The sequence below is a fragment of the Leucopleurus acutus genome (genome assembly GCF_964270905.1).
Source record: "Leucopleurus acutus genome assembly, chromosome: 4".
In the NCBI taxonomy this organism is placed as follows: Eukaryota; Metazoa; Chordata; class Mammalia; order Artiodactyla; family Delphinidae; genus Leucopleurus; species Leucopleurus acutus.
Window position 1 is genome coordinate 110,746,562 of NC_139146.1, and position 23,975 is coordinate 110,770,536.

General features: G+C 36.2%; 1 protein-coding gene across 2 annotated transcripts in view; it reads left to right on the forward strand.

Annotated features, from left to right (window-relative positions):
- Positions 1-23,975, forward strand: part of USO1 (USO1 vesicle transport factor) — a 94,241-nt gene that overhangs the window by 54,551 nt on the left and 15,715 nt on the right. The window contains exons 9-18 of one of the 2 annotated variants that reach the window (XM_082838241.1): positions 5,884-6,062; positions 11,698-11,838; positions 13,670-13,758; positions 14,153-14,307; positions 14,920-15,131; positions 16,780-16,800; positions 22,480-22,590; positions 22,932-23,050; positions 23,201-23,382; positions 23,649-23,770. In XM_082838241.1, the coding sequence (XP_082694367.1) occupies positions 5,884-6,062; positions 11,698-11,838; positions 13,670-13,758; positions 14,153-14,307; positions 14,920-15,131; positions 16,780-16,800; positions 22,480-22,590; positions 22,932-23,050; positions 23,201-23,382; positions 23,649-23,770 (1,331 nt within the window). The remainder of the gene's footprint in view (positions 1-5,883; positions 6,063-11,697; positions 11,839-13,669; positions 13,759-14,152; positions 14,308-14,919; positions 15,132-16,779; positions 16,801-22,479; positions 22,591-22,931; positions 23,051-23,200; positions 23,383-23,648; positions 23,771-23,975) is intronic. The other variant, XM_082838242.1, reaches the window with a different exon arrangement.

The following is a 23,975-nucleotide window of genomic DNA, read 5'->3' on the forward strand; positions in this document are numbered from 1 at the left end:
GTTTTTAATTCAACATTGTGTTTCTGAGATTTATCCATGTTGATACATGTTACTCTAGTTCATTTATTTTAAGTGCTATATATTATTCTGTATTATGAATATACTATGATCTATTACTTTCTGATTGAGTTGACAATTAGGTTGTTTCTATTTTTGCTAATATAAACTGTTACAGTGAATGGTCTTTATGTATTTACTTGTGTGTTAAGTTTCTCTATATACTTACAAATAGAGTTGTACTTTTTTCACCATTACCAGATATTGTCGAATGGCTCTCTTAAGTGGTTTTATCAACCTATACTCCATCAGCAGTGTTTTCAAGTTCCCGTTTCTTCACATCCTTGTCAGTCCTTCCTTGCCAATTTGATGAGTGTGAGATAATGTCTTATTGAGATTTTATTTCTTAAATTAGATTTTATTTCTTAAATTAGATTTTATTTCTTAAATTAATGAGATTAAGCATATTTTCATGGGAGTAGTCACCATTTATTTTTATCTTTTGCCCCTCTGAATTACCTTCTCGCCCGTTTTTGTATAAGATCGTTTTTCCTTTTCCAGTTGATTACTGGGAGTTCTTTATGTATTCTGGATACTAATCATTTGTTGATTATACATGTTTCAGTTATCTTCTATCAATTTGTTTATAGTGTTTCTATTAAAGTTTAAAATTTTAGCGTAATAACATGTTGGGTTTTTTTTAATAGTTTATGCTTTTATGTTTTGTTTAAGAAATCTATCTCTACCTCAAGGTCATAAAGAGAGTTTCCATCACTTTCTTATACTGAAGCCTTTTAAAATGTGTCTTTTACATTTAATTAATAGGGATTTTGCATTTGAATGATGTTATAAGATTTGTGATCAAATTTCCATACGTGTGAAGGTCTGTTTCTGAGTTCTCTGTTATGTTCCATTAGTCTGTCTAGTTCTACACTAAAACCACACTCTTTTAATTACAAACGCTTCATAATAATATCCTATGTATTAGAATATAGGAAAAATTTCCTATCTTGGCCCTCTTCAGAATTGTCTTATGCGTCTTTCCCTTTTATTCTTCATATGAATGAAATTCTTTGCTAGTCAAGTTATCTGAAAATCCTAGCTGGGATTTTGATTGGAAATATATTGAGTTGTTTGGGGTTTTTTTTAAGTTATTATTTATTCATTTATTTTTGGCTGCGTTGGGTCTTCATTGCTGTGCACAGGCTTTCTCTAGTTGTGGCGAGCAGGGGCTACTCTTAGTTGCGGTGCGCAGGCTTCTCATTGCAATGGCTTCTCTTGTTGCGTAGCACAGGTTCTAGGCATGCGGGCTTCAGTACTTATAGCACGCGGGCTCAGTAATTGTGACTCGTGGGCTCTAGAGCACAGGCTCAGTAGTTGTGGCACACAGGCTTAGTTGCTCTGCGGCATGTGGGATCTTCCTGGACCAGGGCTTGAATGCATGTCCCCTGCATTGGCAGGCAGATTCTTAACCACTGCACCACCAGGGAAGTCCTGGAAATATATTGAGTTTAAAGATTAAGGAGAATCGTCATTGACTTTTTCTATCCATGAACCCAGGTATATCTTTTAATCTATTCAGGTCTTCTTTTATGTCTTTCAGTAATGTTTTATAATTTTGAGCACAGGAATTGTATATTTTTTTTATTAGATTCATTTCTAGGCATCTTATACTTTTTGTTACATGTGAATGGGATCTTTTTTTATTACATTTTCAAATTGGTTACTACTTGATTTTTGTATATTGATCTTGTATCCAACCATCTTATTAAACCATTCGTTCTCCTTGGACTTTCTGTGTAGATACGATATTTTCTACAAATAAGTGTAATCTTTTCTCTTTTCAGTTCTTATACCACTTTTCTTTTCTTTGTCTCATTGCACTGATTAGAATCTTTAGTACAGTGTTGAATAGTTGCTGACTGTAATGAGAATGTTGATGTTTCACCTTTAAGTTTGATTTTTGCTAAGAGTTTTTATCATGAGTCTTGCATTTTAATAACTGTTTTTAGTTTTTTCTACGTCTGTGGAAATTATCAGATTATTCTCCTTTACTCTAAAAGGGCTTTTTCTTTAAAATGGAAGAGACTACAACAACTGTGAGCAAGCGGAGAGGGGACAGAGATATGACATGAGAGAGAGAGAGAAAGAAAAGACAACAATCAGTGGTACATAATACCTGAAAAAGGAGGAAGTTATTAGAATGTTTAAGATAGGAGAAGAAGGAGCTCATCTTCCATCATAACGGGGGATAGTGCAGGTGAAGATGCAAGTCCTTTTTCACATTTGGTGACAGGGAGTTGAGTTGAAGGCAGAGGCATATGCTGAGAGTGAAAAAGGAGGACACAGTTGAGAATCATGGAGAAGACTGAAAATAGTCTTTTGGAGGATAGGAGAGCTTGTTGACTATTGTAATTAGGAAGATTTCCAGGCAAGGATAAAGGCCCCATTGAGGGTGTTCACCATGATTTCATAGCAGTGCAGGCTACTTGATTATGTAATCCCCTGTCTCCCCCAGTACTCAGCTGTCTAGGTACAGATACAGAAAAAAAACCAGGCAGGCAGTTTTTGACAGGATAGTGCCTTTCCAGGCGGGTGCTATGAAAAGATAGTGAGACAAGAGAGCTCAGCAAATTACCTGTAGGGTGGAAGAAATGAAGACCTATATGTGCTAAGCTAGATAGGGAAAGAAGTAAAGACAGAAGGGTTTTTAAAAAGAAGAAAGGGGGCTTCCCTGGTGGCGCAGTGGTTGAGAGTCCGCCTACCGATGCAGGGGACGCGGGTTCGTGACCCGGTCCAGGAGGATCCCATGTGCCGCGGAGCGGCTGGGCCCGTGAGCCATGGCCACTGGCCCTGCGTGTCCGGAGCCTGTGCTCCGCAACGGGAGAAGCCACAACAGTGAGAGGCCTGCGTTCCGCAAAAAAAAAAAAAAAAGAAGAAGAAAGAAGACTTGTTGATGGGTTGAAAGTCTCAGGGAAGCCACAGAACAGATATATTGAGAATACTTGAGCTGGAAAGATGGGAGGTTTTAGTAATAGAGTAAGGGTTATCTCTGAAGATGAGGCCAAGGAACTGAGGGGTCCAGATATTAGATAGGTTGTCATTGAAATTGAAATCAAGAGTGACAGCAGAACATGGAGATAGAAAGAAGACTCCGAGTGAGGTGCTGGTGTTCGCAGTGAACAAGGAGTAGTGACCATGAATTTGTTACAAAACTGCAGTGAGGACTAGTAATAGATGGTACAGCCAGATGGCCTGAGCCTCACTGAGTAAAAGTAATTTACTCTTAGATGAAAGAGAAAATGGTTAAGTGGGGCTTCACTAAATTGAAAATTTAGTCTGCAAAAGACACTGCTGAGAGAATGCAAAGATAAGCCACAGACTGAAAGAAAAGATTTGCAAAACACATCTGGAAAAGGACTTGTATCCAGAATGTACAGAGAACTCTTAAAGTTCAATAAGAAGTAAAGAAACAACCCAATTAAAAAATGAACAAAAGATCTGAGCAGACGTATCACCAAAGAAAATATATACATGGTATATAGCATATGAAAAGACACTCAACATCATATATCATTAGGGAAATGCAAACTAAAACAATGAGACATCACTATACACCTATTAGGCAAAAATCCAGAACAGTGACAACACCAAAAGTAAGCAAGGGTATAGAACTCTCATGTATTGCTGATGGGAATGCAAAATGATACAACCATTTTGGAAGACCGTTTGGTGGTTTCTTACTAAGTTTAACATACTCTTAACATACAGTCCAGCAATCACACTCCTTGGTATTTACCCAAATGAGTAGAAAACTTATATCTACACAAATCCTGCACGTGAATATTTATGGCAACTTTATTCATAATTGCCAAAACTTGGAAGCAACCAAGATGTCCTCCAGTAGGTGAATGGATAAACAAACTGTGGTACATTCAGACAATGGAATATTATTCAACGATTAAAAAGTTTTCAAGCCATGAAAAGTCCTGGAGGAACCTTAAATGCATATTGCTAAGTGAAATAACACAGTCTGGAGAGGCTACATACTTTATGATTCCAAGTATATGACATTCAGAAAAGACAAAACCATAAAGAGACAGTAAAAAGACCAGTGGTTGCCTGGGATTTGGGGGTAGGAAGAAAGAGGAATGAATAGGTGGAACACAGGATTTTTAGAGCAGTGAAACTATTCTGTATGATACTGTAACCGTGGGTACATGAAATTATACATATGTTGAAATCTATAGAATTTACAACACAAAGAGTGAACCCTAATGTAAACTATGACGTGAGTTAATAATGTATCAATATTCATTCATCAGTTTAACAAATGTACCACACTAACGCTAAGTGGTAATAGCAGTGGAAACTGACACGAAGAGAGTATATGGGAATTCCCTTTATTTGTTGCTCAGTTTTTCTGTAAACCTGAAGCTGCTCTGAAAAATCAAGTCTGTTTTTTGGAGTTTTTGTTGTTTTGTTTTGGTTTTGACCCTGCCGCACGGCTTGTGGGATCTTAGTTTAGTTCCCCAACCAGGGATTGAACCCAGGCCCTCAGCAGTGAAAACGCAGAGCCCTAACCACTGGACCACCAGGGAATTCCCTAAAATCTGTTCATTTTTTAAAAGCAATTAATTCTTTTTTTTTTTTTTTTTTTTTTTTGTGGTACGCGGGCCTCTCACTGTTGTGGCCTCTCCCGTTGCGGAGCACAGGCTCCGGACGCGCAGGCTCAGCAGCCATGGCTCACGGGCCCAGCCGCTCCGCGGCATGTGGGATCTTCCCGGACCGGGGCACGAACCCGTGTCCCCTGTGCATCGGCAGGCGGACTCTCAACCACTGCGCCACCAGGGAAGCCCCGAAATTAATTCTTATAATCGTGCAGCTTAACTAGTAGGAGCAAAAGTGTGCATGTACTACACAGAGGAACCTACTCGCTGTGAGCATCCAGCCTCTTTATTTCATACGCTTTGCAGAGGAAACAGAGCTCATTGGTTAGGAAGCCTGAGGAGTGGCCAGATATCTGTAAGGAGAACCAGGAGGGAGTCGTTAGTGTTTTAGAAACCAAAAGAAGAGGAAGTTTCAAGGAAGAGGCATAAAGACAGCAATGTCAAGTGCTTCTTAGCGATTAAATAATATATGATTGATTCATTCAACAAATATTTAGTAGTGACCTACCATGTATACATCTGATATCTTGTCTCGCTCTTTTTTTTTTTTTTTTTTGGCCTCACCACGTGGCATGCGGGATCTCATCAAACCTGCGCCCCCTGCGGTGGGAGCGCAGAGTCTTAACCGCTGGACCACCAGGGAAGTCCCGAAATGTAGACTGTTTTTTAAAAGCCATTTTACTTTCTTCTTGGAATGCTTTTCTGCATCCCACCCACTTCATGTGACTAATTCCTGCTTATCTTTCCCATTGGTGTTTATTTTATTATTATTTTTTTATTTTGGCCACACCATGTGGCATGTGGGATCTTGTCTCTATATCTGCTGAGGATACAGAGAGGTAAGTAGGACATTCCCAAATTCCTGTCTTCATGAATTATAATCTAGTGAAGACAGATACTGCATAATAATAAAAGGGGCAGGCTACTGTGAGAGCATATAGCTGGTGATCCTAACCTACTCACTGGATCTTGCTAATCATTCTTGAAGAAATGATGTGTAAGCTGGATTTGAAGAAAAAATGTGAGTTACTGAGGTGAGTGGATAGTTGAAAATAGAAGTCGGGAGATCACTGGGGGACCTGAGAAGGAGCAGGCTCACTGCCATGCATACTGAAGAGATGCTGAGCACTGAGAGTTTTCTTTTGAAATGTTTGAGGATTGAATTTTCCTTCAGGTTTTATCCGCCTCAACATTCCATTCTACATTCTTTCCCCAGGTATAGTAGTGGAAGATTGTCTGATTTTGCTTCAAAACCTGTTAAAAAACAACAATTCCAATCAAAATTTTTTTAAAGAAGGCTCATATATTCAGCGTATGAAACCTTGGTTTGAAGTCGGAGATGAAAATTCAGGCTGGTCCGCACAGAAAGTGACTAATCTGCACCTAATGCTACAGGTATACTGTCCTTAGACATAAATGTGATAAGAATTTTGACTGTGATACTTTCAAAGGAAAGAAAATGGCTTGTGTTTGATAAATCCAGGATGTTGAGTTGGTTTCAGATGGGCTTTAAAAAAAAGAAAACGCTTTTAATATGGAGATTTGCAGTTATACGCAGAGATGGAGATCCCCCCCCACACACACCCATCAGTTTCAACAATTATTAACATCTGGCAGTTTTGTTTCATCTTTTATCCCTCTCTCTGGCCCTGCAGGATTATTTTAAAGCAAATCCAAACATACAGTTTCCTGATAGGTTTTGCACTAGAAAATAACAGGTTAGCTTGTTGAGTTGAATTTTTAAAATCTACTATCGTCAATTAAGGTTCTAATATCATAAATTTTAATACTCAGAATATTAAGTTCAAAGAAATCCATTCAGTAAACATTTACTGAGAGCCAGGCACTGGATGCTTGGAAATGAATGGTAATGTCCCTGCCCCCAAAGATTAATAGTCTTGAGTTTTAAATCTAATACAAGTTAAATTGACAAATCATGTGTAATTTTATTTAAGCTTTATGGTGAAAGCTTGGTGATGATAGACAGTAAAAGTGAAGACAGTAGGATCCCAAATGAATTCTACATCAGAGAAAATGATGAAGTTTTTAGAATATTTTACTTACTTATCCCTTTATTGAATTCCCCTTCTCCAGACCCTTAAGCTTATACGGGTCTCCCACCTTACTGACTCTCTAGTGATTCCTGTGGGTCTTCGAGTGTCTCTGAATTGTGCCTGCATCTCTGAAGTTGTGTTCCTCAAAACTAGATGGTTAATCAGACTGGTAATTAGAATCCACATATTGTTGCATGCTCTGGGAGTTGCCTGCATAGCGTTGATTGATAATTGGGGTGACCATATGCCCCAGGTCACCAGGCCAGTGTTCATTTTGTAATTACTAATAGTGTCCTCTTTCACTTCAAAAGTGTTCCAGTTTAGATAATAAATTATATAGTTAGCCTATTTAGAATATGCCTAAAAACTGTCAGGAAGATATTTTACAGGAGAACATGGACAGAATCTTTCTATTTATACTCCCATCTTCATTGTCTATATTTTTACTTGTCAGTATTACACATTTCAAGGCCATTAGTTTTTTATGTTTTAGAAATAGTGTCCCAGTGGTAAGCTTGATATTTTTGCTCAAATTGCTTTCTTAATAAAGGAAATTCCTCTAGAAAAGTAATTTTCAAAACGTGATTAGAGAAAATGAAGGGATCTGATGACGTACAAATTACATGTATGTTTCCTGCCAGAGTGAAAATTTAAACTGCTTGAGCAGCTTACTCATGTTTTATAGCTTAGGGTACTATGTAAATAATTATTTTTGAAGGAAGTGTCACTTGTTAAAAAGTAAAAGTACTATTTTACCCCCTAAAAAAATTTAGAATATAAATATTTATATAAATATAAATAAACAGAAAACACAGTATTCTGATTATATAGTAAGTTAGTTCTTTCTTTAAGTATTCTTTGCTTTTAGAAAGTGAATAAACTAGATACTAATCTTAAAGAACATAAACTTCAAAATAAAGAAACTGAGTTTAATTCACTTTAATATATTCTCCACGCAAAGACTGAGTAGTTGATGTAGTCATAGCTTCACAGGCCACAGGTTATCTTCTGCTTTTCAACCTGTTAGAGGGTTCTTTCTTGATAGCTTTATTGCTTATATTTAGGGTTGCTTGTATTTCAAGTTCTCTATTATGTACCAAATGAAAATGCATTACAATTGATGATAAACAATCCTTTTTGGATAGATATTTCCATTTAGAATTATTCATCATCACAGTTATAATTATGATGGAATTCTAGGCCACTAAAAATTGAAATTGATCCACTTAAGGATAGTTCATTCACATTTTGCAAATTAAATTTGGGGGAAGCATCTTATTGAAAAATTTTTTAGTTGTAAAACATTTAAATTTTTTCTTGGAATGATAATTTTATGACTAATTCTACCTACAGGAATCCATTCTATGCCATTTTTGGATAGATACTGCCAGTGACTCTCAGAAAGCTCTTTACCTTATGAGAGACTCCTTTTCATTATTATTATATTTGTTATGGTGATCTGCAATCAGTATCTTTGATGTAACTATTGTAATTGTTTTGGGGCACCACGAATCACACCCATGTAAGATAGAGAACTTAATTGATAAATGTGTGTGTTTTACTGCTCCACTGACTGACTGTTCCCCGTCTCCCTATTCCCTGAGACATAACAATATTGAAATTAGGCCAGTTAATAACTTTACAGTGGCCTCTTAAGTGTTCAAGTGAAAGGAAGGGTCCCATGTCTCTCACTTTAAATCAAAAGCTGGAAATGATTAAGCTTAGTGAGGAAGGCATGTTGAAAGCCTTCATAGGCCAAAAGCTAGGCCTCTTGCACCACTTAGCCAAGTTGTGAATGCAGAGGAAGAGTTATTGAAGGAAATTATAAGTGCTACCCCAATGAACACATGAACGATAAGAAAGTGAAACAGCCTTATTGATGATATGGAGAAAGTTTTAGTGGCCTAGATAGATGATCTAACCAATGACAACATTCCCTTAAGCCAGAGCCTATTCTGGAGCAAGGCCTTTACAACTCTTCAATTCTGTGAAGGTTGAGAGAGGTGAGGTAACTGCAGAAGAAAAGTTTGAAGCTAGCAGAGGTTCATGAGGTTTAAGGAAAGAAGCCATCTTCATAACATAAAAGTACAAGGTGAAGCAGCAAGTGCTGATGTAGAAGCTGCAGCAAATTATCCAGATGATTTAGCTAAGATCATTAATGATGGTGGCTACACTAAACAACAAATTTTCAACGTAGATGAAACAGCTTTCTACTGGAAGAAGAGGCCACCTAGGACTTTCATAGCTAGAGAGAAGCCAGAGAGAAATCAATGCCTGGCTTCAAAGCTTCGAAGGACAGGCTGACTGTCTTGTTAAGGGCTAAGGCAGCTGGTGTCTTTAATTTAAAGCCAGTGTTCATTTACCATTCCAAAAATCCTATGGCTCTTAAGAATTATATGCCAAATCTTTTCTGCCTGTGCTCTATTAAATGGAACAACAAAGCCTGGATGACAGCACATCTGTTTACAATATGGTTTACTGAATATTTTCAACCTACAGTTGAGACCTACTGCTCAGAAAAAAAAGATTCCTTTCAAAATATTACTGCTCATTGACAATGCACTTGGTCAGCCAAGAGCTCCGATGGAAGTGTACAAGGAGATTAATGTTGTTTTCATGCCAGCTAACACAATGTCCACTCTGCAGCCCATAGACCAAGGAGTGATTTTGACTTACAAGTCTCATTATTTAAGAAATACATTTTGGTTTCTTTGTTTTTAATGTTTATTTGTTTGTTTGTTTGGCTGCACCAGGTCTTAGTTGCAGCATGCAGGATGTAGTTCCCTGACCAGGGATCGAACCTGGGCCCCCTGCATTGGGAGCGTGGGATCTTAACCACTGGACCACCAGGGAAGTCCCTAAGAAATACATTTTGTAAGGCTGTAGCTGCCGTAGATAGTGATTCCTCTGATGGATCTAGGCAATTGAAAACTTTCTGGAAAATGAAGAACATTTGTGACTCCTGGGAAGAGGTCAAAATATCAACATTAACAGGAGTTTGCAAGAAGTTGATTCCAACCATCATGGATGACCTTGAGGGATTCAAGACCTAAGTGGAAGAAGTAACCGCAGATGTGGTGGAAACAGCAAAAGAACTCGAATTAGAAGTGGAGCCTGGGGATGGGACTGAATTGCTACAATTTATGATAAAACTTGAATGGGTGAGGGGTTGCTTCTTATGGATGAGCAGAGAAAGTGGTTTCTTGAAATGGAATCTACTCTTGGTGAATATGCTGTGAAGATTGTTGAAATGACAACAAAGGATATTACAAAAACTTAATTGATAAAGCAGTGACAGGGCTTGAGAGGATTGACACCAATTTTGAAAGAAGTGTGGGTAAAATGCTATCAAACAGCATTGCATGCTACAGAGAAATCGTGAAAGGAAAAGAAAGCCGATGCACTAAACTTCACTTGTCTTATTTTAAGAAATTGCCACAGACACCCCAGCCTTCAGCAACCACCACCCTGATCAGTCAGCAGCCATCAGCATCAAACTCCACCAACAAAGAGATTGTGACTCGCTGAAGGCTCAGATGCTGGTCAGCATTTTTTAGCAATAAAGTATTTTTTTAATTAAGGTTTCTCCATGTTTTTTTAGACATAATGTTATTGCACACATAAGGGACTACAGTATAGTGTAAACATAACTTTTATTTGCAATTAGAAAACCAGAAAGTTTGTGTGATTTGCTTCATTGTGATATTTGCTTTATTGTGGTGGTCTGGAAGAGAACCTGCAATATCTCCAAGGTATGCCTGTATTTTTTAAAAAGCAGGAATAGAAGGGTAATAAATTTAAAACAAAAATCAACAAATAAAACCACCGACGTCTAACTAGAAAGGTCCAAAAACAAGAGCCAATGTGTAGTCCTGAAGCCTCTCTCCTGTGACATCAATTTATTAATGAAACCTCTTGGAGAATGTCTGCTAGGCCAGATGTGGAAACATTAACTATTTCAATTCTTCATAATTTACTGATTTAACTACTGAGTTTTTCCACAAATTCTAGTGATTGCCGGTCACCTTTTTATTCACCAGCAGTAAAAATAGCACTTTTCATACCCATTTTATTTTTTATATTTTATCTCCCCCCACAAAAACGTCCCCTTTCTTAGTGAAGTCATTATCTATCATATGCACCAGCTATAGCAATAAAATTGTTTTAGTCTCCTCTGTTATATCATTGATTACTTCTGTACATTTAGGGTAACATTTGTATAGCACTTTGTCATTAATAAAGTATTATCATAAATATACCGTTTGATCTTGATATATATATATATATAAGATTTTGTACACACATATACATATAACTTTAGTTTTAAAATGTAAGGTATATACAAATTTATTTTGAAGATGTAACTGTGCTGAACAGTTGTTTAAGATAACATTTTTCATGTCTCTGAAATTTCATGTTCAAGGTTAGACTAATCATAGCATCATAGAACCTTAGGGATTTAATTAGCATTAACAGTCAATGAGGCTAACGCCTTGCCTAATGCACAAATCTTCAGCCATGTCTCCAGTTGTTCATTTTACCCTCTCTTTAAATATTTCCAGTTTGGGAGGAATTTTATCACACCTCAGGCCATTCTATTTTCAAACCTGCTTTACGGTTAGGTCTTTCATCCTTACTTCCATAAGAAATCTACCATCCTCTTACTTATTCATTTTTTGAATACGGACTATGTTACAAATACTGTGCTTGTTGTTTGAGATACAAAAAATGACTGGGGCAGTTCCTACTCTCTGGGAGTTCACAATGACCCGAAGGAGATAAAATGAAGGAAATAGCATAATGTGGTATGTACTGTAACAGAGCTATGGCCATGAGAGCATGAAGGAAAGAGCTCCTAGATCTGGCTGAGCGGTTGAGGGAATCCTTCACATAGGTTTCTGTTCATATAGATCAAATTTGTCTCAAGACTTTTCAGATCTTTAAAAGACAGATTTTGTGTTCTCTTTCTTTCGCAGCTTGTTCGTGTACTGGTTTCTCCAAATAACCCTCCCGGTGCTACCAGTAGCTGCCAAAAAGCTATGTTCCAGTGCGGCTTACTGCAGCAGCTTTGCACCATCCTAATGGCCACTGGCGTTCCTGCTGACATCCTGACTGAGGTAAACCAAATAAAGGCAGAGGCTGCTCTGTGGAAGCTGCAATCAGGAAGCCTAGGAAGAATTAGATATCAGCTGAATGAAAAATAGGAATTGTTAACCATTCTTGTATGTTAAATTCCTTATTGACCCTGTAAAATATTAGCATAATGATGACAGTATCAATTCCAAAAGGTGTCTTCATTCCTCAAGTTTAATAGTATATAAATAATGTTAAAGCTTAGAAGATTTCTCATTAATTTTATTGTATTCAACAGGAGTGAACAGTATGATTTACGTTTTTAATTTTGAGAAGAGTATGACTTAGTCAAGTAAGAGTTGAGTCTTATTCGTAGAATAATAAATACTTTTTCCTTGACATATGGCATTTTCTGTTTCCTGCCTATTAAGAAAAAGAAGTTAGTTTGAAGAAAAGAAAGGTTTAGTTTATTTAATTTTTTTCTCAAATTAACACATGCATATTAAAAGCACAGATAATAGTAAAAGTTTTATAGCAAAAACTGTCTTTGGACTCCCTTCTCCCTACCCTAAGCCCCACTTCCCCCCTATATAACCTTCCCACTTTACTTCCTCCTTGTCACCCCAGTAATTTGTATTTAAATCAATAATCAGGGTTTATAGTTTTATGACTATTCCAGTACTGTTTCCTGCTAAGCCAAATAGAGCTCTATATCTTTTTTTTTAATAACCCTTTTTCTTTCCTGGGTTATAATAGTATTCTTTTTTCATTTTACGGATTTTCTATGTATCTATACATATTAACACTGTTATATGTGTTAATGTGTTAACGCATTGTTCCGCATTCCAGACCTTCTTCCGGAAGCCCTCCATCTTCCTACTCAAATATGGGCTGCTTATTCTCTATTTCTGCCACACATCTCTTATTCTGGGACTTTCATTCACCATCCTCCAACGATCCTTTTTCCTCTCTCTTAACTTGGAGATTCCTTTGTTATCTGGATTCTGTGTCTTTTTCTCCCACCCCTTGGTTCATTATCTTATTTTACTTCCTGAGAGAGGGCAAATGGCAAGATAATTTGTTTTTAGCTCTTTCATGTCCTTCCTCCACCTGCAGTATGACTCTAATGTTTGGTTAGGTATGGAATTCAGAATTGGAAATCATTAACACTCAACTTTTAGAACATTATTCCAGTGTTGCTGTTAAGAAATCCGAAGCCATTTTGAATCTTCGTCCTTTTTGTGTAACCTGCTTTCTCTCTCTAGAATCTTTCTTTGTTTATGGTTTTCTGAAATTTACTGGTGATGTGCTGTACCACACACCCCACCCCCAGCCCCAATAATTTTGGGGCCCTTTTAAGCCAGAGACATAAGTACTGCAGTTCTCAGGATGTTTTACATATTCCTTGACCATTTCTTTCCTCTTTTCTGTTTCTGCAACTCTATTAATTGTTGGACTTTCTGGATCCAGTTTGTCTTTTTATTCTGTTTTCTTGGAGGTTTTTTTTCAACTTCATCCTTAAATTGAATTTTTAATTTGTTACGTTTTAAATTTGTTCTCTGATTTTATTTTTAAGCACCCTTTTCTTGTTTCATAGAAATGGATTCTCTTAGGAGATATTAATTTTAGTTTTTTGAGATTTTAAATGCATGTGGTCACGTGTTATTTTTAGTTAGAGGCCTACGCTTAATGTTTTAAAATGTTATCTCAAGAAAGTGTTACAAGTCTATAATGCTGTCACTGATTTTTTTGGTGTCTAAGTTTTGCCATTTAAAAGCAAAAAGCAAAAGAATATAACATTTTCTTCTTTTGGAAACAGGGTTTTTCCCTTGACTGACTTTCTCTAAATTCTCTCCCCATCCCCATTCATTACAGACCATTAATACTGTATCAGAAGTTATTCGAGGCTGTCAAGTAAACCAAGACTACTTTGCTTCTGTAAATGCACCTTCAAACCCACCAAGGTAGGAAAGGGGAAATACTGAGATCCCACAGAGGAAGTGAAAACTTACTTTGGGATTTAAGGATATCTCATATACATATCTTATTCTTTTAAGAAGTTCAGTCGTGTTTTGAAACAAATTATCTGACAAGATAAATATGTTGGTATTTAAAGAGTTTGTGGTCTTTGGAACTTACGTATTTGGGTGCAGGTATCACTTCCTAGCTATGTGCCTTAAGCAAACAGATCACTTCATTTCTCACAGCTGCAGTTATCTTTTCTGTGAAATGGAGATGAAAATAGTTACTCCCTTGTGTTCTGGCTATGGTTTTTCAGTCAGTAAAAATGACTAGTTATTGATTTGTGTACCTGGATTGCAATGTTTCTTTTTGTTCTTTTCTTTTTAAATGCAACAGACCAGCCATTGTAGTACTTCTTATGTCCATGGTTAACGAAAGGCAGCCATTTGTATTGCGCTGCGCTGTTCTCTACTGTTTCCAGTGTTTCTTATATAAAAATCAGAAAGGACAAGGAGAAATTGTGTCAACACTTCTGCCTTCCACTATTGATGGTAAATAATTTAATTCTTTTTTTTTTTTTTAATATTTATTTGGTTGCACCAGGTCTTAGTTGCAGCAGGCGGGCTTCTTAGTTGCAGTACGCAGGTGGGATCTAGTTCCCTGATCAGGGATCGAACCCAGGCCCCCTGCGCTGGGAGCGCAGAGTCCTATCCACTGCGCCACCAGGGAAGTCCTGTAAATAGTTTAATTCTAATTTCAGTTTTAAAGTAAGTAATTGTCTTTTAAGCTTTTAATGGTAAAATATATCATAAATGTGTAGTAGATATTTAAATGTAGAATATTAGAATGTAATAGAATATTTAAAATATTGCATTTCCTTGAATTTGTTTTAGAAAGTAGTTTTTAATTAAGGTAATAATTTCTGGAGTATTACCATCAGCAATTTGATGCCTAAAGTATTCTAATATTTCTTTGTTCTGCAACTTTTCTTCCAAAGTACTTTTTTGTCATCTTTGCATTTGTTTTTGAAAAAACAGACTTTTGAAAGTATTACTTAATACTACTAATTAGCAAATTTTTAAGTAGCATTTCATACTATTTTTGTGTGTTTGGAAAGCAACATAATTAATTTTTACCTTATTATCTGCCTGCCATCTTTGTAGCAACAGGTAATTCAGTCTCAGCTGGTCAGTTGTTATGCGGAGGTTTATTTTCTACTGATTCACTTTCAAACTGGTGTGCTGCTGTGGCCCTTGCCCATGCTTTGCAAGAAAATGCTACCCAGAAAGAACAATTGCTCAGGGTTCAACTTGCTACAAGTATTGGCAACCCTCCAGTTTCTTTATTGCAACAGTGCACCAACATCCTTTCACAGGTAAAGTAGCCAGCAAAACTTCTCTAAGGGGGCGGGGGGGAGAAAGTTTCACTTTGATGTCAGTGATACAAGGATTTAAGGATGTCCTTAATAGATGTAGATGAAAAAGGAGAGAGGCAAGGACGGCTCATTAGCTCATTGTCACCAGAAATGGTTTTGTGGAGAGAAAGCAATAAATATTCTTAGAAGAATGGTTTTGCCAAATTGTGAATAAGGTCTGCATCATGATGGGAACACATGTTCTGGACAGAAAGGTGGTTTTTTTGGATTTGTTTTCTTTTATATCATCCACACAGTTCTTGCATGTCATTTTCTGTTTCTGCTTAATAGCTGAATTCGGGTCATTTATGAGAGGGAATAGAATAGAGTGGTTCATAGCTGTGCACCTCGCTCTTTCTCTTCCCAGAGCAATTGATCTTCCTTTCAAAAAACAAAAATAAAATACCATTCCAATGCTTATATAGTTAAACAGTAAACCCCCTTGATGTTTGTGAGCTCTCAAATCCTCAAAATGCCAAGACATATAATTTACCTAGTAAGATGTAGGTAAACAACTTAAAATGTTTACATTCCTTTAGACTCCTAAGGAAAGCAGCTAAGCTTCATTGAAATGTGGATGCTAGGGCTTTTAGGAATGTCCCTTACTATTATTAGATGATTTACCCACATGCGCCAGCCTTGCTGTTAAACAATTCAGGTTCATGCTTTAGCAAAACTGTAAAGTCATAGACATTCAGATTCACTCAAGAAGAGTAAAATGTACATAAGCCTAAAATTGATCCATCCACTGGTATTATCCTAATCCCTTCCCCCTGATGTGCGGAGTCCTTCTTAGTTCTTAATTTTGCCACACTGGTTGAATTGTTTTATTGTGAGCTTTTAGAGAACATCAGTGCTATCCATATGAAGTTATAAATGAAACCTTGAAAATTAACTGTACTGAAATGGGAGTTGAACACTTCCTTTGTTGCTTAGAATAGGTTTACTTTGATTGAGAGCCTATTTTAACTTTATCATTTGTCTCTTAGTGATTTTTTAAAAGTACCCCAAAGCATTCATATCCTTACTTATTTAATACTTGTCATTCTCTTGTTGCTGTATGTGGAAACAGCTATTCATTTCTTTGTTTTTTCTTAATTTTTTATTGGAGTATAGTTGATTTATAATGTTGTGTTAATTTCACATGTACAGCAAAGTAAATCAGTTATACATATATCCATTCTTTATTAGATTCTTTTCCCATATAGGCCATTACAGAGTACTGAGTAGAGTTCCCTTTGCTATACAGTAGGTCCTTATTAGTTATCTATTTTATATATAGTAGTGTGTAACAACTTTTCTGGAGCCAAACAGAAATTAACTGCCCAACAGTCATCTTAACATTCACTCTTAACATTGCAATTACAATTAATGCATAATGAGAAATCCTCAAGATTGTGGTGTGCTACCAGTCTAAGTAATGACAGTGCTATAAAATTATCCATTCTCCTCTAAAATGTATATACATTGTTATATAATAAAAGATTAGAACTATCCTGTCCCAGATTATTGGCTTGGGTTTCTAGAGACTGTATTTGAGGGATTTTTCTAGATTTACATTTCTCTAAAGCAGTAATATTTATGAATAATTTTTAATGTATAATTGCAGGGTGATAAGATCGACCGACGGGTATGTATTACTTGTTTGGGCTTAGGCATTTTCCTCCTACAGCAAGCCTTTTTCTTTGTCTTGGGTTTTGCTGATTGGTTTTTTTAACTGCTTGTTTGAAGTTATATTCTACTCACACTTGTATGTGCCAGCAAGTTAATCTCTATCGTGGCTCTCCAGTTTTTCTCCGTGGGGTACTGTAGTGGTGTCATTAAGGACTATAGGAATGGGAATCTGAAGCTATACTGGTGCTTCCTCTGGGGATGCTTGCACTTTCTGGAATTCCTCGGTTTTGGGTTTTTGGTGTGATTTTTCACCCAAGCTTGCTTCTTTATTTCCAATGAAACCATTTCAAAGGTAGTCAAATTTAGGATTAAGAATTTTGTCTTTAATCAGTATATGAAAGAATGTGATGACTTTTATATTACTTAGGTTATTGAAAATATACAATAGTAAGTATAATTTTATAATTTGAAAGAGTTTAAATCTCTTGAATTATTCTGGATGTAACCCACATGCTACACTACCACTGGGGATTAGTTTTTGATGCGTGTTGGGGGAGAGTGTGATTTGTGTTTGGTTTTGATTTGTTTTCTGGAGTATTTGGCAAAAAGGGCATGTACCTTAATTCCATACTTGGAATTTGTGTTCAGTTATGCAGTGTGGACAGTAATAACTGAGGTCCTATTAGGAATTGTATGAGCATGATTTAACACATGTTAATAACTCACACACAGACATATTTGGAAGCTTTAGCTGGCAGAATCTTTTTATATTAGGTAAAGTATAAGTATACATGTCACTCATTTAAAAGGGAAATTTTTGGAGGTATAATTTATATACAGTAAAATGCATAGACCTTAAGTGTTCAGTCTGATGATTTTTGGTGGTTGAATATACTTCGGTAACCACCACCCAAAACAAGATATAGAGCATAGTATTCAGAAACCCAAAAAGTTCCATCATGTCCCTTTCCTATTAATTCTCTGTCCTCAGAGGCCACCACTAAAAAGTGAATCTGAGGGCTTCCCTGGTGGCGCAGTGGTTGAGAGTCCACTTGCCGATGCAGGGGACACGGGTTCGTGCCCCGGTCCGGGAAGATCCCACATGCCGCGGAGCGGCTGGGCCCGTGAGCCACGGCCGCTGAGCCTGCGCGTCCGGAGCCTGTGCTCCACAACGGGAGAGGCCACAACAGTGAGAGGCCCGCGTACCGCAAAAAAAAAACCAAAAAAGTGAATCTGATCATAATATTCTAGAACCTCATTTTAATACTTAAACATTGGAAGTTTAAACTGTTAGCTTTTCATATTATTTAAATGAACAATGCACAAATACTAAACTTGAAATCCACAGAGTAGGAGTATGAGGGATTTTTATTTAGAAAATATAATTGGGGCAACATAGTAGCTTATGTTAAAGGTGATTCAGGATCGTTTATTTTGTCTGTGGTTCTCTTCCATCCTATAAAATCTTTGGTTTTGTCAGCGGTTCACAAACTCTAAGGGGCTGAGAAGAGATAGGTATTTTTTCTTGACTTAAACCTGTAAACAAACATGCAAACAAATGTGTTTGTGTAACACATAAACAAAATGAATAGATTTAGCCTTTTTTTTTTGGCCACGCTGCATGGCTTGTGAGATCTTAGTTCCCCAACCAGGGATCAAACCTGCGCCCCCTGCAGTGGAAGCGTGGAGTCCTAACCACTGGACCACCAGGGAATTCCCAAGTGTGGTATTCTTTTAGCTGGTCTAACTGTTTATATTGTAAGGAATCCATCAGAAAATGAGAGAGCACTGAAATAGAATGTTTTGATAGCTTTTATTGCCCAATTTCTAATTTTACTTGTTTGGCGGGATAGAGCAGCTTGATCAGGATTTTGTTGGATTTATATTATTATCAACATTTTATGATAGTATACTGGACAAATACTGTAACATTTTTGCACTCTCTAATAGTTTATTTTTCTTTTCATTTTGGAAAATTTCGAAAAATAGAAAGTAGAAAGAGAATAATGTCCCTCATTCTACTACCCAAAGGTAACTACTGGTAAAATTTCAGGCTTTTTTTTCCCCTATACTGTTTATTTACATAGCAGTGATCATGCATTAGATTCTATTTTGTATTCTGCATTTTTTCTTACAAGTATTTTCCGTGTTATTAAACACTAAGTCAACATCACTTTATATGGTTGCACAGTATATATTTCACTAAGTAGATATACCCTAAGTTAGTTAATTGCACATTTAATTATCTCCCATTTTTCCCTGTTATAAATCATGGTTTGATGAACATCAGAATAACGTAGTCTGCACAAAAGACCATTATCACAAAGTACTCACTTTGCACGTTTACAGTATGCATGGATTTCTGTTAACATAGCAAAGCAAGGACTTGCCTGCGTTTCACTGATGTTTAAAAAAAAAATTATCCCAGCAATTGTATCGTTTTTTTCTTTTCCCAGTTCAAACTTCTGCCATCTATTTTAAATTGGGGGCATTAGTTCTGCTTTTAATATGCTAGTAGGTAGAAAGTTGTAGGGTCACAGAGTTAGAAATGACGGTAATAGTTTATAACATTTGTAGAGCACTCACTGTGTACCATGCGCTGCTTCTAAGTTCTTTACATGTATTAACCCATTTATAATCCATGAGATAGGTATTAACTGTTGCCCCTGTTTAAGGATGAGGAAGAGAAGTTAAGTAAGTTGCCTGAGGTTTCATGGCTGTTGAGTTTTAGAACCAAGATATGAATCCTGGTATCCTGGCTTCAGAGCCTATCTTCTTAACCTCTTTGAGATCATTTAATCCAACCACCTCTGTTTACTAAATGAAGAAGTTGAAGCCCATGTAGCGTATTGAACTTGTCCAAGGTAAGGCAGTAGAAGATTTGGTTCTTCTAATTCCAAACCAAATGTCATTTTCACCGACACCATACTGCCACTCTCAGAATTAAAACTTTAGTACTTTAAACTTGAAATGGATAAATACATGGTTTAGAAATCAAAATGATACACGAAGTCTTGGCACCAACCCTGTCCTAGTTCCCCGCCTCCTGTTACTCTTTTCTTCTACATCTGGAAGTGTTTTTTCCGTATATGCCCTGATCTGCACCTTGGTGTTTTGTTTTGTTTTGTTTCACTTAATAGAACCTTGCACTTCTCCTTGCAAAGTAAAGTAAGATTACGGTGTGCTAGGTGCTCTCTTCCCCCACAGCCTCCCAACAGTGTGTTGTCACACTTGTACTTTTGCCAGTCTGCTGATAGGTGGAAAATGTTATCTTAGTGAGTTTTAATTTATATTTTTCTTACTAAAGGGCTGAATAGTTTCCTATATATTTATGCATCATTTGAAGGTTTTTTCATTAAACTCTTTTATCATCTGCCCATTTTTCTGTCGGGTTGTTAATCATTTCTTCTTTATAGGAACTCATATTAAGGAACTTAACCCTTGTCTGTGATAAGTTACAAATATATTTTTCCTGATAGGATCTTGGTGTTTTGCTTTGGAGTTTTTTTTTTTTTTGATATCAGACTTTTATTTTATCGCTTCTACATTTTAAGTCATACGTAGGCTTTCGCCACTTCAAGATGTTAAGGAATTTGCCAGTATTTCCATCTCATACTTTCTGGTTTCATTTTTGCACTTAAATCTTTGTTCTCTTTTTCTCTGAATTGTGTGAGATATGGATCCTCTGCTCTTTTGAACTGCTCTCTAGGTTTGCCAACATCTTTGAAGTCTGTCTGTAACCGCTGATAGTTATATTCTGTCTTTTTCACATACTAAATTTCCATTTGTAGCTGGATCATTTCTGGACTTTCCGTTCTGCTCTTTGATTTGTCTGTTCATGAGGTAGTATCACCTCATTGCTCTCTTTCATTTTTTTACAGTTTCTCTAGTTATTCTTGCTTGTTTATTTTTCCATTTGAACTTGAAAAGCAAGTTGTTTCGTTCCAGAAAAAAAAAAAGAAAGCCTGTTGATATTTTTATTTGGATCACATTAATTTTACAAATTAATGTAGAGTCAATATCTTCATGATCTTGAGTCGTTCTCTCTAAGAACATGTGTCTTTCTGTTGATCTGTGTCTGCTTTTGTGCTCTTAGAAATGTTTTTAAATTTTCCTCATTTAGGTTTTATAGAGTTTTGATTAGGCTCATTCCTGAGTACTTTATCTTCTTTTGTTGCTGTAGTCAACAGGGTGTTCCATTCTATCTTCTGCCTGGTTCTACCTAGTTATGTTTGACTGTGCTCTTAACCTTCAGTTAGACCCCAAATGACCTACTTTTCAAAATTGAATCTAATTCCATTTTTGTTTACTCAGACATCAGCCAGTGATTTGATAGAATGCCCTTGTATATACAATGTCGGTATATTTGGTACCTGCAAATGGTATTCCAGTAATAAACTTTTTATGTATAACCAGGGGAAATCAACAAAACATTCACATTTATAACTTGAGTAATTAGTTGTAAATTCTTTGTGGCACATAGTCAGTTGAGAATATATTTTTAAACTTCAGTGTACTTGGGTAACATGAAAATTTATTGTGGACAGTAATGACATAAAGGCAAGGAAAAAGTAAAAATAATGCCTTATGTAAAAATTAAATTCATGCTGATTAATGCTTACTTGGCAAATCATTTGAAGAGGTCTAATTTGAATTTGTTTAATTAAATACTAAGTATACTTGAAAAAAGATTATGGGAAGTTCAAGATACTGACATCACGGTTCATGAAATTAGAACTGTCTGGCTGAGTGATAGAAATTTTTCAGAACACAGCAATGGTTACTTCAAATCCATTCCTTGTCTAGATTTTTGAATAATTGCATTTTGGATATTTTCTGAAATTACTCCCAGAGCGATGCATTACTGTGCTAATTTCCATTATTTTGTTTCACGCAAGTTTTGTTTTTCTTAAACAAAAATACAGGTTATGTAATATAATGTGGGCAATGGCAATATTAATGAGCTAAGAGAATATCTCATAAGAGATACAAATGTGTTGTATTAAAATTTAGGAAACTAATGTTGATGGACATGCTAGTTTTCAGTATTGTTTAACATACTTGGCAGCAGTATAGTTAGTGGTTTGAGGCACTTAGCTAATTTAAATAAATCTTTTTCTCCTTCATTAAGTTTGTGATTTCTCATTATTTGGCATTTCTCAGGGGGTTTGTAACATGGTTTATTTATTTTCTTGTTAGAGAAATATATTCGTTAATGAAATTTGACTAAATAATTCAGGAGATTATTTCTTTGTATTTTTCTTGATGTTTTTTGAAGGAGGTAGAATTTGTCCTTTTATGAGAAAATTGTTCTTAAAATTCCTATTGAAACATCATAAATTTGCCAGCAAATTTATGTTTTTGTAAAGTGTTTTAGGACTGATGAAATTTTTTAAGCATCCACATCATATATTTCTTCCTTAGCATATCAGATTTTCCATTAATAGTATTTTAGATAACCTGGCATATGCTTATGAGCGTGGATCAAGTCTAATTTCTGCTCTCGGTTTATTTTGGGAAGTGCAGCCCAGAGAGTATACAGGAATGCATTCTCTTGTTCAATTTTAAAATCCAGATACCTGACACATCTTTTATAAGATGTTAAATATCTTTTTATGCAGATGGGGAGGGATCTTAGGGCAACTTTAAGTTTGAAAAAAATAAAACAAGATTTCTGCCACCTTGTTTATTGCAGGGAAGCAAAATACAGACAAGAGTTGGGTTACTAATGTTGCTTTGTACCTGGCTTAGCAACTGCCCCATTGCAGTAACACATTTTCTTCACAATTCAGCCAATGTTCCCTTTGTATCCTTTATGTTTTAGTAAGATGCATGTAAGTATTTACCTTTTTTATCTTTTCTATTTCTTCTTCTCAACTAGAGTTAGCTCCATGCCCCAAATATTTGAATCCTCTTTATCTATGTAACAACTTTTTAAACTGTTAAGGTGACAACGATGCTTACTTAAGCTGTGTGGGTGTGGGTGGGTGTGTGGGTGGGTGTACGTGTACCATTGTTTCATGTTTGCTCGGACTGTGTATAGAATTTTTTGTAGAAACTCTTACATGAAATACATGTCAAATTCAAATTGTAAAACAAAGTACTCTGGTTATTATGAACCATTAGTTTTCTTAACAAAGTTTTCAGCTTACAGGACAAATTGCAGAAAATCTTGGAGAGGAAGAACAGTTGGTCCAAGGCTTATGTGCTCTTCTGTTGGGCATTTCGATTTACTTCAATGATAACTCACTTGAGAGCTATATGAAGTAAGTAAGGGGAAAATGCCAGGGGAAAACGACTTGCTGATGTCATCAAGAGATAATGATAAGTTTTTTCTGCCAAAGTATAATGTAGACCAAGCTTTTATGTTTTGTTATGCCTTTTTTTTAAGCATCTCAATATGCTTATCTCTGTAGAGAGAAACTAAAACAACTGATAGAGAAGAGGATTGGCAAAGAGAATTTCATAGAGAAACTAGGATTTATTAGCAAACATGAGTTGTATTCCAGAGCATCTCAGAAACCCCAGCCAAACTTCCCCAGTCCAGAATACATGATATTTGATCATGAGTTTACAAAGCTGGTAAAAGAACTTGAAGGTAAGACAACAAAGTTTATCTTGATATTCATTAGAAAGTAGTACCTAGGATTGTATTGCATATGTATATTCTGGGTACATGCAGATTATATGATAAGCCTAAAAGTATTTTTTTTCCTAGCTCTTGATCTGTGGCCCACTTAAGGACTTTCGGCATTCAGTAAGATTGGAAAGATGATTTCTTATCTCTCATGCAGTTAGGCCGTATGTTTTTACTGACTACGTCTTAATAATAAAACAGTATTTTAAATAAGTCTTCTTTTACAGGTGTGATAACTAAGGCTATTTATAAGTCCAGTGAAGAAGATAAACAAGAAGAAGAGGTGAAGAAAACACTAGAGCAGCATGACAGTATTGTGACTCACTACAAAAATATGATTCGAGAGCAAGTACGTCCTGATAAATTGTATCCAACCTCTGTTATACTAAAAGTATAGATACTTCTCTACTTTAGGGAGGAATTTCTCTCGGCATTTCCAAATGCAAGAGGGTACACAAAGTAAAACTCATCGTTTTCCTAAATAATTCAAAAGCATCTGAGTATTCAACACACTGAGAGCTTAGTATGTGCTAAGCAAGTCTAGTGGTAAAGAT